Here is a 16,091-nt window from a genome sequence, read left to right as displayed (position 1 = left end):
CATCATCTATCTATCTGTCTTTTTATCATCTATCTATCTATCTTATCATCTATCTATCTGTCTTTTATCATCTATCTATCTGTCTTTTATCATCTATCTATCTGTCTTTTATCATCTATCTGTCTTTTTATCATCTATCTATCTGTCTTTTTATCATCTATCTATCTATCTTATCATCTATCTATCTGTCTTTTATCATCTATCTATCTGTCTTTTATCATCTATCTATCTGTCTTTTATCATCTATCTATCTGTCTTTTATCATCTATCTATCTGTCTTTTTATCATCTATCTATCTATCTATCTCTTATCATCTATCTATCTGTCTTTTTATCATCTATCTATCTATCTCTTATCTATCTATCTGTCTGTCTTTTATCATCTATCTATGTCTTTTTATCATCTATCTATCTATCTTATCATCTATCTATCTGTCTTTTATCATCTATCTATCTGTCTTTTTATCATCTGTCTATCTGTCTTTTTATCATCTATCTATCTATCTATCTCTTTATCATCTATCTATCTCTTATCATCTATCTATCTGTCTTTTATCATCTATCTATCTGTCTTTTATCATCTATCTATCTGTCTTTTATCATCTATCTATCTGTCTTTTATCATCTATCTATCTGTCTTTTATCATCTGTCTATCTGTCTTTTTATCATCTATCTATCTATCTATCTCTTTTATCATCTATCTATCTCTTATCATCTATCTATCTATCTATCTGTCTGTCTCTTTTATCATCTATCTATCTGTCTGTCTTTTATCATCTATCTATCTTTTCATCATCTATCTATCTCTTATCATCTATCTATCTGTCTTTTTATCATCTATCTATCTTATCATCTATCTATCTATCTATCTATCTATCTGTCTTTTATCATCTATCTATCTATCTATCTATCTATCTATCTACCTTATCATATATCTATCTGTCTTTTTATCGTAATTGTAATTAAAAGGGTATGTGGTGTAATTTCAGTTGTAATTCTTTATTTAATAGTCTCTGTTCTCATTGACAGTAATAAGTGAATCACGCCGGCCACAGCGAGTATCAGGTGAACGTGTCTGGGCATGTAGAAACCATACTCTCTGACCGACAGGAGCGTGTACAGACAGCTGGTCTGTCATCACACCCTCATCCCCTCCTCTTCCTCCAGGCCCACAGCCACCAGCACCACACAATTATCCATCAAATCCAAACTGACAGCACTTCAAGCCTGAAAAATAAAGACTGTGAACACCGTCCTGGGCCAAACCGATTCTTCTGAGCCCTAAACATTGCTTTTCTGATCTGGTCCCATGCAAGCATCTTTCCTGACACCTGCTATAATGGCAAGACACGCTTGTGGGCTAATTTATGCGGGACACACATTCACCCTCCACTGGCAGGGAGCCGCTGCCCCATATTTTGTCCTGACAAATTCTCCATCTGGCATCAATTACATGACAGAAAACCAGGGAATTGAGGTTTAAACACTTAGCATTCATATAAACACTAGTATTATTAATTTATGATGCTAATGAATCAGCATAATGTAGTGTAGGCTAAATTAAAAAGTGCATATTTTGAATATACACAATGATTTTAAATCACAAAACTGCTATGACAGATATTAATGAGGCATTATTAAAATCGTATTGGTTTTGAGTGATGAGGTCGTTTGTATCCAACACCTACTGTCTTAATTGCATGGAAATGAGCCAAACACAGACGATAGCACAATGAAACTAAGGTTAAATGTGTTTGAGAAAGATAACAGTAGCATATTTCTATGATTAAAAATGACCAAAGCTTCCAAAAATGACTGCATTTGTCAAAACGCTCAGTATACAGCACAACACACCCCATACTATCCATTGATGCGACGAATAAATGTAAACAGCAGTCGATTTCCTTCGTGACTTGTTATTATGCGATTGTGCGGTCAAAGGTTAAGATATTAATATCATTTTACACAAAATAGATTAAAACACAACATATCTGTATTTAATGAAACGTGCAACCTCATGCGGTCGTGACACTAAAAGCTGCTTTAAACTATCGCTACAGTTTCTCATATTATTAGGCAGCATTTAGTGTGCAGTATGCAGTAAATAGCGGCATTACGCCTCAGTACAATGGCGCCCTCTGGTGGTTCTTTGAGGAGTTACAGTATCGTGTGCTGTGTCACGACTCGACTGTAACTTGCTTGTTTTCTGCACTAGGTATTATGTATCTGTTTCGTTTAAGGTTGAACGACACCATATTCTTTTTTTTTTTTGGTTCTGATCTATTATTTAAAATTTAAATACGCACCTTCTTTGATGTAGACAACTTGTTTTCGGAATGAAATTAATTTCTGAATTAAAAGTAAATTTGATACTGATATTTTTGTTGGTCCAGAGATGGCAAAAAGGGGAGAATTAAAGTCTAAAAAAGGTCAAAAAGGAGAAAAGTAGTTTTGCATGGTCATGGTTAATAATAATAATAATAATAATCTATTTATTTTTCCTCTTATTAAAAAAAAAAAAAAAATCACAAATACACTGAAAAAAAAAAGATTAATTGAATTTACTAAAAAAAAAATTATCAATTTATTTTAGCTACATTTAAACAAATTTAGTTGACGACATTTTCCACATTTTTTGTAAATTCTTTTATTAAATGGAGCTAAAATAAATAGTTTGCAACCACTTACCTTAAAAAAATTTAGTATCAATTTTTTTCAGTGTATTAAAATCAGATATTTAAGAGAAAAAACTGATGCTTCTAGGGTTAAATTGAGTAATATCATCAAATAACATATTAAATCTATACACACACTTTATAAATAACAGTCAAACCAAAATTTATTCAGACACCTTCAACATTATCACAGTTTATTCGCTATAGTTTAGAAAACGGTAATAAAATATGACAAGAACTCAGAGTTAAACTGTGTTTATTGAACAAATTCATCTTGATAGAGGCTGTGTTCGAAATGCCATACTATCATACTACTCTTACTATTTCTGCAGTATGCAGTATGTATGCTGTGCATAGTATGCAAACTTTCTGTATGCAGGGAATACCCTGATGACCTACTATATTTGCCAGAATCTGCTAAACATAACTCAAGTACACTGAAATCAGTACAGAAGCTGTGTTCAGAATGGCATACTACCACACAACTCCTACTATATTGCAGTATGCTGTGTGTATACTGTGAATAGTATGTGAATTTTCTGTACACTGTAAAAAAACTAAAATAAAATAAGGCAACCAGCTTCAGCAGATTTTTGAGTTTGCTCAACTTATTTTTGTGGGAGATTCTCAAATTTTTGTTGTATAAACTTAAAACGACAAGTTGAGAAAACTCAAAAATCTGCTGAAGCTGGTTGCCTTAAAATTTTAAGTTGGCACAACTTTTTTTTTTTTTTACAGTGTATGCATGGAATGCCCGAATTACCTGCTACATTTGCTGAAATTTGATGTATGCATCTGAAGACTCTGCATGGGATACTGTTTCCCAGAATGCAACGCGCTCCATGTGACATTACATCTTCAAACGCGTGAGTGAACTGGAGGCAGGGAATAGTAATTATAGGCTAAATATAAGACTTGTATATGTAGTTCAATTGGGCAATATAGCAGTTTACTAATATGACGCCTTTTTAACAAGACTTTGTAAAAAGAATGGTTAGCACATTTGTTTGTAAGGTAACAACCTTGACAGCTGTGCTGAATTAATATTCAGTGTTTGTCATGTGACAATTAAGCATACTACTCTGAAATATTTGTTGCTTATTGTATACTATTTCACACACTATTCTTAAAAAAAAATATATATATATATAGTAGGCAGTATGCACTGTGTACTGAGCAGTAAGCAAGTATGCCATTTCAAACACAGCCAATGTCAGATAACTTTGATAGAAAAGTATGTAATGAATTAGACTGAATAGCTGTTAAATTTAAGAAAACGATTAGATAATACCAAATTAGGTCAACCAATTACCAAGCGATGCTTCGTTTTGTTCAGTCTGTGCTGTAAAAAGGTTGCATCAGCAATTAAAGAAAAACGCTTAAGCAAAGCATGGTCAGGTCAGAGTGTCTGAATCATTTTTGATCCCAAATTTTTATCAGTTTTACTAGTAGTCCACTGTGTGAAGAATTTTTGGGTATAATATGTCAGTTCACTTTATTTTGCTATCCTCACTTACAAAAATTAACTATAGTGTCCTGCACCCACTAGTAATATATATATATATATATATATATATAAAAACTTATATCTGGTGTCTGAATAATTTATGGTTTAACTGTATAATCAGATATATTAATGATTTCACTCACATTTCCTGTAATAATTTGAATATTTTGAACAAAACTACATAGGCTTACTATTTTATATTATAATAGGCCTGTCATGTTTTCTCAGGTCAGATAGATGTTAATACAGTTTCAATGCATGAAACAAACACAAATGCAAAGATGACATTTCTAAAAGCATGGCATGTGCATTTAAATTGTTTTTTATCACCCCTGTGTAGTTCTCACAATGGTAACGTTGTTTGAACATTTATAACCTTTGAAACACACCCGTCTGCATTTCCGGCTGATTGTGTCTTAAAATTCCGGTTGGATAAAAAGTTTCCGCATCACACAGAAGTGTGAGTGTGTGTGTGTGAGAGAGAGAGAGTGTGTGTGTCTGTGAGAGAGAGAGTGTGTGTGTGTGTGTGTGTGTGTGTGTCTGTGAGAGAGAGAGAGAGAGTGTGTGTGTGTGTGAGAGAGAGAGAGTGAGTGTGTGTGTGTGTGTGTGTGTGTGTGTGTGTGTGTCTGTGAGAGAGAGAGAGAGTTGTCATGGTTACGATGGGAGTTGGCAACAAAAAAAATCAGCTCCTGATTTAACAACATTTTTACCAGAGAATGTATGTTTTTAATGACTCAAATCTTGATTAAATAATTGGATACCTAACTGTAAACAATAGAGGCAGAAGATTATTAAGGTAAGACCTCTATAAAAAGTAATTTTTTTTATTGATATCAACTGAAAGCAGCATATAATCAGTACATCAAGCTGCCTGCGAGCCAAGCTAACATTGCGTGGCAGTTACTCCAGTTGAGAACAAAATGGGCCTATCTAAAGCAGAGGCATTTTTCAAAAATGAAGAGGAGCTGGAGATAATATATCCAGCAGAAGTTAAATCTGCCAAAGACAAGAAAAAGATGAAAGAAATGATCCTGAGAGAGAACCCAGAGATACTGTTATCTGACTACAGTGGACCAGAAAACAACAGAGTCCGGTGTAACCTGCTCTTCTTTACTGAACACCCATCATCCTGGCACACCGTCCTCTGCTCCGCCATGACATGTATGAGGAAAGGAGGCATCAGCAAAGGTAGACAACTCACCCTGGAAGGAGACGACGACACAAAGCTGACTGTGAACCTTTATCACAATGGCACAGTCATGGTCCAGGGACTAGAAACCAGCCTCAATGAATTCCAGAGGAACTTCAGAAATCTTAAAGGGGAGGTTCAGAAAATTAAGAAAGCTCCTGAAGTAAAGAGCCAAGCAGAAGATGAGGCCAGAACAACCTCAGTTACCATCACTGACCCCAGCTCAAGAACACGTGGGCACTCCTGCGTCTCCCAAGATAAAGGCTTTGAGAGATAACATCGCTGAGCTGGAGCAGGACTTCTTCCTGTTTAAAGAGGAAACTAACAACAACCTTCATCAGCTCCTGAACCTGACCAGCCACCACAGTGTGCAACAACTTCAACAACTCTGCTCTGCTGTAAGACACCTGGAGGAGGACAATCAAGAGCTGCGGCAGGAGCTGAGGAGGGTGAGAGAGGAACTGACCAGAAGAGAACAACACGGCCACACTCTGGAGAGACTGCTGGAGGAGACCAGAACCCAGCTACACACAATACAACAGCAGCAGTGTGTCAGCACACAACCCCACAGCAGCCCCACAACCACAACTCAACACCAGAGGTGTGTCAGCTCACAAACACCCAGCACCTCCACAAACTCAGCTCAACAGCAGCAGTGTGTCAGCACACAATCTCAGAGCTCCTTCACCCCTGCGACCCGTCAGTCTCCTCAAGCCCATCAGAACCTCAGCAGCACTCAGATCCATCCACCGACTACAACATCATCATCATTCACGAGCAACGGCAGAGAACAGGAGAGAAAAGACAACATCGTCATCCTCTGCGACTCCAACGGCCACCATCTTGACCCCAGACGACTGTTTCCGGGGAGATCCGTGAAGAAGTTCTGGTGTCCCACCTCACACTCTGCTTTAAGACTGCTGCAAGAGGGTGCATTGGGTGCCCCGTCACACATTATTATTCACACCGGAACAAACGACCTCAGCACCAGAAGGGTGGACGTCACAAAAGCCCTGACCAACGTGGTGAGAACCGCTAGCAGGATCTACCCCAGAGCCAAAGTCATCATCTCGAGCCTTCTTCCTCGCAGAGACGTGCCACAAAGGATCATCAACAACATCAACGTGGAGATAGCTAACATCTGTGCCTCAATACCGAATGTCCACATAGCCAACCATCAGCAAATCACACATCAGCATCTCTACGACCATATCCACATCCACCGAGAGGGCATGAGACTGTTTGCAAAACCCATCAAGGCATTGACCCTGAACAGCCCTCAGAAGACACATCCGGACCGGGAGGAGAGAGCTGGGCAGCTTCCCGGCAGCTACGCCGCTGTAGCGGCACGACGAGGTACATCAGACTCCACTGACCTCATCCAGATCAAAAACATGCTGAAAATTATATGTGATAATCTATTAACTTAAGCACAAGATGGGTCTATAGTCAAGAATGATCATTATTTCTTAATGACTTGTTATTTGTTTATTTATTAACTTATTTTTTTGCTTATTTACTTGTTTATTTTTAAATGTAACATTTGTAAAATGGATCCACTCGCTGTATTTCTCTATATTCTCTATATTATCTTTTTAATTGCTTAATCTATATATTTAGATGATTGTGTCATGAACTCATACATTATTCTGGTAATTACAATAATACTCAATGTCATCGTTTAAAATCACGTTACAATATTCAAGGGATGTTCTCTTCAACTTTTGGGGAGAAAATTACTAACTCTGATTTTGTTAATATTGTATATAGTTCAGATTTAATTATATTACTTGAGACGTGGAGTCGTTTAGACTCCAAATCCTACACCCCTCCAAACTACAGAGAGCTGCGTATCCCATCAATCAAACAGCCTAATGTTAAAAACGGAAGAGATTCAGGAGGAATCATAGTTTGGTTCAAAGACCATCTGTGGCAGTATATTCAGCCTGTGAAAAAAGGAAAAACACATATTTGGATAAAACTTAAAAAAGAGATTTTGTGTTTAGATGAGGACCTGTACCTATGTGCCACATATATCCCCCGACGTGAGTCGCCTTATTATAATGAAGACATCTTCTCAACTCTACAGTCAGAGATCATATACTTTCAGTCTCGAGGCCCAGTGCTGTTAATGGGGGATCTGAACGCTAGAACAGGGAGAGAAGCGGACTACATTAGTTCAGATGGAGACAAATATATTAACAGTTCACATACGTACCAACAAAAACGTTTTACTAAAGCATGACAGAATTATGACAACACAGTAAACAGACATGGAAAACAGGTCCTGCAGCTCTGCAAAAGCCTGGGTCTATACATAGTTAACGGCAGAATAAAGGGTGATTCTCTGGGTCGACTCACCTACTGCTCCTGTCTGGGCAGCAGCACAGTAGATTACGCCATTACAGATCTAGACCAAAGCAAAATCAACTATTTCACAGTGATGCCACAGCTACCGTTATCAGACCACAGTCACATAGTCCTCAGTCTGAACACGTCAGTGAATCTTCTGCCATCTTCAGAGCAGAAGGTCAAACTGTACCCCCTCCCCTCCAAATTTATATGGAGTAAAGACAGTCCTGCCCAGTACGAAGCCGAGCTCCACAGCACTCACGTGGAGAACATGATAGACTCATTTCTACTGACTTCATTTGGTGAAGAGAAGAAAATGATCAATTTAGCAACAGAACAATTAACTTCAATTTTCTCTACAGTAGTCAGAAAAGCCCTGAGAAAAAGAAAACATTACAGATGTAAAAAAGAAATTGCTAAAGCTGGTTGGTTTGATAAAGAATGCCAAAAACTAAGAAAAGAATTACGATCATTATCAAATAAAAAACACAGAGACCCTGCAAACCAACAAACACGAGCCACATATCAACAAACCCTTAAGATATACAAGTCACTGCTAATACAGAAAAAAGCTGATCACATGAAGATAAAGCTCAACAAGATCGAGGAGGCAGTCGATCAAAATTCTTTTTGGGAATTATGGAATAATTTAGATAAATCCAGAGAAGCTAAACACATTCCCATCCACGACCCAAACATCTGGACTGAACATTTCGGAAAACTATTCACAAAATGAACCAACCATTACCCAAAAACACCTGACCTCCAAATTACACGACCTAGAATTCACTACAAAAGAGCAGCTAAACCATTTAGACAAACCCATATCATTAAATGAACTAATAGACAAAATGAAATCCCTAAAAAATAAAAAGTCCTGTGGCTTGGATGGAATATCTAACGAGATGCTGAAACACAGCAGCTCCAAATTGAAAGATGCTATTCTGAAATTATTCAATCTCTTACTAAAATCAGGACACTTTCCTGAAGTCTGGAAAGAAAATCTAATAACTCCAGCAGACAAAACAAGGAAAAATATTTAGTTGCTTCATTGATTTCCAAAAAGCCTTCGATTCGGTATGGCACGATGGACTTTTCCTAAAACTTATCCAGAGCGGAATAGGAGGAAGGACATATGATATTATAAAGGACATATACAACGGGAACAAATGCTGTGTCAAAATCAATGAGAAACGAACGGATTACTTCAGTCAAACGAAAGGAGTCCGTCAAGGCTGCAGCCTCAGCCCGACTCTATTTAATATCTATATTAATGAACTGGCATCAGCACTTGATTCGTCCTCTGGTCCTGGTCTGACCCTCGAGGGCAGAGAAATCAAATGCCTCCTGTATGCAGACGATCTTCTGCTCTTGTCTCCTCATGAAGAGGGGCTGCACCAAAGCCTCTCCATTCTGGAAAAGTACAGTAACGATTGGGCCTTACCGATAAACATGGAGAAGTCAAAAATCATGATCTTTCAGAAGAAGCCTCGTCTTGCTGACAAAAAATATGAGTTCACAATTGGTGGAACAATTCTTAATCACGTCACCTGTTATAATTATTTGGGTCTGACGATCTCAGCCTCTGGACAGCTCAATACTGCAATCAAAGATCTGACGGATAAGGCACGCAGGGCTTTTTACAGTACAACACGACCCCTGTTCAAGTTCAATCTTCGATAGCACCATCAAACCCATTCTTCTCTATGGCTGTGAAATCTGGGGCCCCAAATTTAAATTAAACTATGAATCATGGGACAAAAACCCTGTTGAAATTTTCCACCTTGAATTCTGCAAAAACATCCTGGGAATCCACAGAAACGCCCCGAATCTCGGCTGCAGGGCAGAACTGGGCAGATTCCCTCTGCTTTCTGAGATCCAGAAGAGAGCAGCGAAGTTCTGGATCCATCTTTCAGACGCGCCGACAGATAGCTACCACCACAGTGCTTTCACTTATCGGCAGAAACACCCAGAGACTGACCCCTTTCACTATTTAGTGGAAAAACATCAATTCAATTCAACAATTCAGTTAAAGAATTCAAAAATTAAAGAAACAGAAAAAATAACCCAGGAAGAATACATTCATGATTGGCCGCAAAAAGTAACTCAACTCAAGAAATTAACTTACTTCCACAGTATAAAATCTGATTATAAATTAGCGCCATACCTGAGCAGTATTAAAGACTATGGTCAGAGAAAGCTGCTGACGAAGTATCGCCTGAGTGAGCACAGTCTGTGTGTGGAGACGGGCCGACACAAGCAGAGCTGGAGAGCCAGAGAGCTGCGACTGTGTTCTCACTGCACTGAGGGACTCAGAGGACGAGCTGCACTTCCTCACGGAGTGCAGCAAATATAAACACATCAGAGATGCCTATTTCAAACAAATAGCTCTAGTTTCACCTGAATTTAACCATAAAAGCAACTTAGACAAACTCTGTTATATTCTGGGAGAAAAGGAAAAGTGTATCCACCTGGCAGCGCAGTATGTGTCCTCCTGCCATCAAATGAGGGACAAAAGCTGATCCCTCCTTTCCATTTATAACTGCTCTCTGTATTCATTTAATCATTTATTTATTTTATTATTATTATTTTTTTTACCTACATGTATAATATGGACATGTATATGTGTTTCCCCATGATTTTATTTATCTGTATAATATATGTATTGCTTTGGCAACATTGTGATGTTACACAGTCATGCCAATAAAGCTAATTTGAATTGAATTGAATTGAGTATGTGAGAGAGAGAGAGAGTGTGTGTGTGTGTGAGTGTGAGAGACCGAGAGAGAGAGAGTGTGTGTGTGTGTGTGTGTGTGTGTGTGTGTGTGAGTGTGAGAGAGAGAGAGAGAGTGTGTGTGTGTGTGTGTGTGAGTGAGAGAGAGAGTGTGTGTGTGTGTGTGTGTGAGAGAGAGAGAGAATGTGTGCGTGTGTGTGAGAGAGACCGAGAGAGAGAGTGTGTGTGTGTGTGTGTGTGTGTGTGAGTGAGAGACCGAGAGAGTGTGTGTGTGTGTGTGTGTGTGTGTGTGTGAGTGTGAGAGACCGAGAGAGAGAGTGTGTGTGTGTGTGTGTGTGTGTGTGTACCTGCATGCGCTGCTCTGTTAAACCGCCCACATTCTGTCAGACTCTTCCGCTGTGTGTCTGAATAAAAGCCCATTTTTCTTTGTTTGATATCAGACAGGCGTGTGAACAAACACCTCTGCGGGTCCTCCGGTGTAATCCGGGCTCGACTGAACATCCTGTTTGTCTCAGCCTGTCTGAGCAGGTCTACACGGAGGTTTGTGACCCTCGGTAAAGAAAAGCGCTGTCTTTGTTTGTGGATCAACCGGAATCTGGGAATGAGGGTCAGGAGATCAGGAACTTAGACAACATTCAGAAAATCCACACAAGAACACGATTATGTAGATGATATTGATTCAGTTTCTTATTATTCATATGTTTTTGCTTTTCCCCACACCCGTTTTATACTTTATTGAGCAAATAAGTAGCATTTAACGCGCGCGCGCACACACATAGTATACACCCATTTGTAAAACTAACATTTTTCTATGCTTTGAAATGTAAATATTTGTGTGGGATTTTTTTTCTTATCATATATATATATATATGTATATATATATATATATATATATATATATATATATATATATATATGTATATATGTATGTATATGTGTGTGTTTAAAACTATTGTCCTGGTGTTTCTTGGTTTTCTTTATTTTGTCCTGGTCACTATTAAAGCTATTTTAGCCAAAACGAAGTAAATTAATAATAATATAGCCTATGTATTATTTTTTCTTTTGTCAGTGTAAACGTTGAACTATTGATATGACCTTTTCCGCTATTGCCTTAATTTTTTTTTCTCTCTCTATGAATTAATATCTCTGTTACTGTTTTTTTTTTCTATCCCTGATATTTGATGATTTAAGAGAAATGTGGGATTTGTCAGACAGTTTAATGTACTGCAACTAGCCAATTATTTAATTCACTTAAGCAATCATTCGATCAAATTTAAAGAGTAAAATAAATTTATTAATAAAATTCATTAATTCATTGATTCTCCCCACTTGGTTAATTGGAGTTTGGACAAGTCTTCGGTGTCTAGCAACAAATCATTTTGTCATCGTCGACTCATCTTTTCTTCTGAATCTTCAGAAATGATCTGACAAATGTGAAAATATAAACATTTATGGACTAACTTAAGCTACAGGACTTACCAAGATAATTTTCAGCTCTTCAAGAACTGATCAAACATACGGAAAACAATTAATTCTAAAAGAACAAAACATTTTGTGAGGATCTAAAATGGAAGCATCACGATCAGTGATGCATTGTGGGCCTTTGGACGTCAAGATACACGAGATGTACAACTATTCTCATTTATTACAGCAGAGACACCCATTTCACCTGATGTTTTGATTTGGATGTTTTATATAAGAGGAAACTTAATAGAACAAAAATGTTCAGTTTTGACATTGGATTTATAGTTGCATAGCTAAAAATATCTAATACCATAATAACATACTGATTTAACATCTGAGTTTCATTACACAATTACAGAAAACTTATTTAAAAAAAAAAAAAAAAATTGTAATTTCAATGTATTAAAAAATATTAATATAAATATATATTTTTACATTTATTTATTTTAAATTTAAAAGATACATGGAATTAAAATATAAAAAAATATTTTAAAACGTTTTTTTTTTTTAACAAATTGGGAGTAAAATACAAGTTATGCTGTTAATGACATGAATTGTCACAATTGGGAAATATGCATATATATACACATTCTTTAGTTATTTATTTAAGCTATATATATTTAAAATATTTTAAATTAAAATATACACAGAATTATAAAATATATCTGAAATCAAAATGTATATATATATATATATATATATATATATATATATTCACTTTAACATTATGCAAAATATAATTATCAAATATATATTTGAAATATGTATTTTTTTTTTTTTTTGTAGTCAATAAGAATGTTAAAGAGGTGGAAAACCATCATGTGTAAACATTTATTGGTTTCAAACTGAGATAAAAACAACTTGCACCAGCAAACATTTTACAGCCTTTCATAGTCCACACATCTTGCAATGAAAATAAAATGAGAAAAAAAACGCAAGAGAGAGAAAAAGGGGGAAAAGACGTGAGAGAGAGTGCAAACTTTTATTCCAGTGACTTTTAATGAGATAAGAATTCTAAAAACCCATAAATGGACTGCTGTCCATCGTCCCAAAGACAGAAAATGAGAAAGAAAGAGATAAAACCTTCCATTTGGCCACTGCGCCGTTTCCATCAACGTTTAAATTAAGTTAAAAATTCAAAAACACTCAGTCCACATACTGAAGAGCCAAAAACCAAGACAACACTCGGACAAAAAAAAAAGACTTGCTTATTTGGATTCGGCTACAGTATAAATTACAAATTTTTGGACGTTGTTTTTCTGGCTTCGTCGTTGTTCGGCGTAAACAGTGCGTCCCTGCTCAAAGGCACAGGTCGAAAAGTGTTCCCTTGTGTCCCGTCTTCATGTTCATGGGTCAGTTGTAGCATGTTTGGTTGTTTATTTCCATTTGTTTAAGAAAAAATAAAAGAGCGATTTTTTTCGTATGATGTGACATTTGCGATAAAAACCCCAAACAGCGTGCTCTGGTTTCAGTTTTGCGATCCTGATCTATTCAGGATGAACAGAAAAACAAGCCAAACATGTTTCATTTGAATTCGTTTTGGTTTAGTGTAAATAAAGCTAGATAATTTTGTCTGAAACCGTGAAAGAACAATTTAACTACAACATTAGAATTTTTTAAACAAACTAGCGTGAAAACCCCATTCGAAAGTAACAAACCCGTTTTGATCAAGCCATAGTGGTGCAAAAACAAACAAACAACAAAAAAAACCCAGGAAGGTGTGACTGAAATGGCAGGAAGTGAGCCTGAGGCAATGGTGGTGATTGGTGGAGAGAGAGAGGAAGGCGTGGCCTCACTGAGAGCTGGATCTGGCGAGCGTGTGCTGTTCGTTATGTTCCTTGCTAGTTCTCAGTTTGAATTTGGTGATGGAGCAGCTGAGTTTATGAAGCGCGTTCTGCGCCATGTATTTCGACGAGAACAAGGCCAGGATGGTGTACGTGGACGCCAGGTCATGAGGGGGCGGTTTGGGAGGGTCAGAGTTCATAACGTCCGCTCCCTCTGATTGGCTGGGGGACGAAGATTTGGGCAGCCATTTAATGAGAGCGCCAACTTTGCTCAGTTCTGCCAGTATAGAGTCCGCTTCCAATCGACTGATGCCAGCCGGAAGGTCTGTCACCTCCAAAACACGGCCGATGTCTGGACACACAAAAAAACATTTTAGTGAAAAACTGATCATGTTTAACAAAAGTCGTAGTGATTCATGCACTTATTCAGATTAACTTAAAAAAAAAAAATTATAATATTTTGTATTATTATTATTTAAAAAAAAAGGTAAATTTTATTACCAGTTTTAATTTAAATACATTACATTTATATTACATACCAATTTTAATACCAGTATTGTAATACCAAATGTTTTTATTTTTATATATACACATTACATACACATTAAATATAGAACTTATATATTTATTTCTGTTTACATATGACAATATTTAATCTATCTCAATATTTCTGTATTCATTCATTAGTGTACACATATAGGATGAGCTCCAATAAATAAATACACAATTTTTTTAATATTTATTTTATTTTTGAAGTTTATATTAAATAAATAAATAAGTAAATATGGTTTAATTCCATTTTAACTGCATATATCAATGTGGGGGCTTTTGTGATTTTTTTTTTAGGATGCTCTGATTAATAAAAAGTTAAAAAGAAGAATTTTAAGAAATTAATACTTTTATTCAGGAGGGATGTTGAATAAAAAAGTCAGAAATATTTACTAACAATACAAGTGTTTACTATTTTGAACAAATGCTGCTCTTTTTAACTTTGTATTCATCAAAGAAAAAAGTATCACATGTTCCAAAAAACAATATGAAGCAGCACAACAGTTTCAACACTCATAATAAATCAGCATATTAGAATGATTTCTGAAGGATCATGTGACACTGAAGACTGGAGTAATGATACTGAAGACTGGAGTAATGATGCTGAAAATTCAGCGCTGCATCACAGAAATAAATTATATTTTAAAGTATAATGAAATTGGAAACCAATATTAGAAATTGCAATAAGATTTCACAATATTACTGTTTTTTCCGTATTTTTGATCGAATAAAGACAGCCTTGATGAGCAGAACAGACTCCCTTAAAAAAGAAAACATTAAAAATCTTACTGATCCCAAACTTTAGAGCGCCAGTGTACACACACACACACGCACGCATTAAATCAACATTAGCTAATTATATGGATTTACAGAAAAGTGTGATTTTTTTTCCATAATACTTTCCATACATTTGCACTATATTAAATTATATTTAAATTATATAAAGGTAATATAACAATTCACAGCACATGCATGTTGACATGATTAAATCAAAGATGCTCTTAAAACATCTTTCATAACACTCTCATACTAAACATAATTTTAAATTACAAGGCAAAAACCCCACAACATCATTTTGGATACGTTTTAAATATTCAGTATCACCCAATGTGTTTATGTTTCTGATTAAATCATTTTAGTAATGTCCTTAAAGTGAAAACACTTCAAACACTGACTCATTAATATTTTAAACGAGTTGTAAATGTGGTCTTTTAAGCATCAAATTCAATCTATATCTAACCGCATGTTCATAATTCAGATTTTCATACCCATTTCTCCTGTACTCATGTCAGTAGACAGTGATTTCTTTGTGGGTCTTCGACTGCGCATGCCGTGCCGGACACCCACAGGACCCTGAGACACGACAACAGAGCTGAACGTAAGCCGATGTGCATGAAGAATGAGAAAGTCCCGTGTTTAACATGACAATGGCGATGAAGATGATGCTAGATGTGCATTAATGTCGTTAGATCACCTGATCTTGAGTGTGAGAACAGTGTGTGTGTATGTTCAACCTGGTGGTGATGAAGATGATGATGATGGTGGTGGTTGACCACATGAGAGCCGTGCATTAGTGGGGGTCTGATGGGGGGGTTATACTGGAGGGGCTGCCCAATCAGAGGAGGATACCTGCCATCACCTGTGGACACACCAACACCAACGTTATCCATCTAAACTATACCAAAAATATACAATATATACCAAAATATAACAAAAAATGTCAAAATACAGCAGAAACATACCAAAAATATATATATTAAAAAAACATACTAAATATATAACAAATGTACAATTTTTTTTTTTAAACAAAATACCAAAAATATACTGGAAATTACCA

At 36.3% G+C, this 16,091-nt stretch overlaps 1 protein-coding gene across 10 annotated transcripts in view; it reads right to left on the bottom strand.

The window, feature by feature from the left end:
• Positions 1-12,738: 12,738 nt before the first annotated feature.
• Positions 12,739-16,091, bottom strand: part of LOC131529757 (R3H domain-containing protein 1) — a 43,710-nt gene continuing 40,357 nt past the window's right edge. For 8 of the 10 annotated variants that reach the window (XM_058759629.1, XM_058759630.1, XM_058759628.1 and 5 more), the window contains 3 exons: positions 15,769-15,893; positions 15,523-15,607; positions 12,739-14,057 (listed from right to left, as the gene is read on the bottom strand). In XM_058759629.1, coding sequence (XP_058615612.1) covers positions 13,714-14,057; positions 15,523-15,607; positions 15,769-15,893 — 554 coding nt within the window. In that variant the 3' untranslated portion in view covers positions 12,739-13,713. The remainder of the gene's footprint in view (positions 14,058-15,522; positions 15,608-15,768; positions 15,894-16,091) is intronic. The other 2 variants (XM_058759638.1, XM_058759634.1) reach the window with 2 other exon arrangements.

Source organism: Onychostoma macrolepis, chromosome 22 (genome assembly GCF_012432095.1).
Source record: "Onychostoma macrolepis isolate SWU-2019 chromosome 22, ASM1243209v1, whole genome shotgun sequence".
Lineage (NCBI taxonomy): Eukaryota > Metazoa > Chordata > Actinopteri > Cypriniformes > Cyprinidae > Onychostoma > Onychostoma macrolepis.
This window is presented reverse-complemented; position numbering and strand designations above follow the sequence as displayed.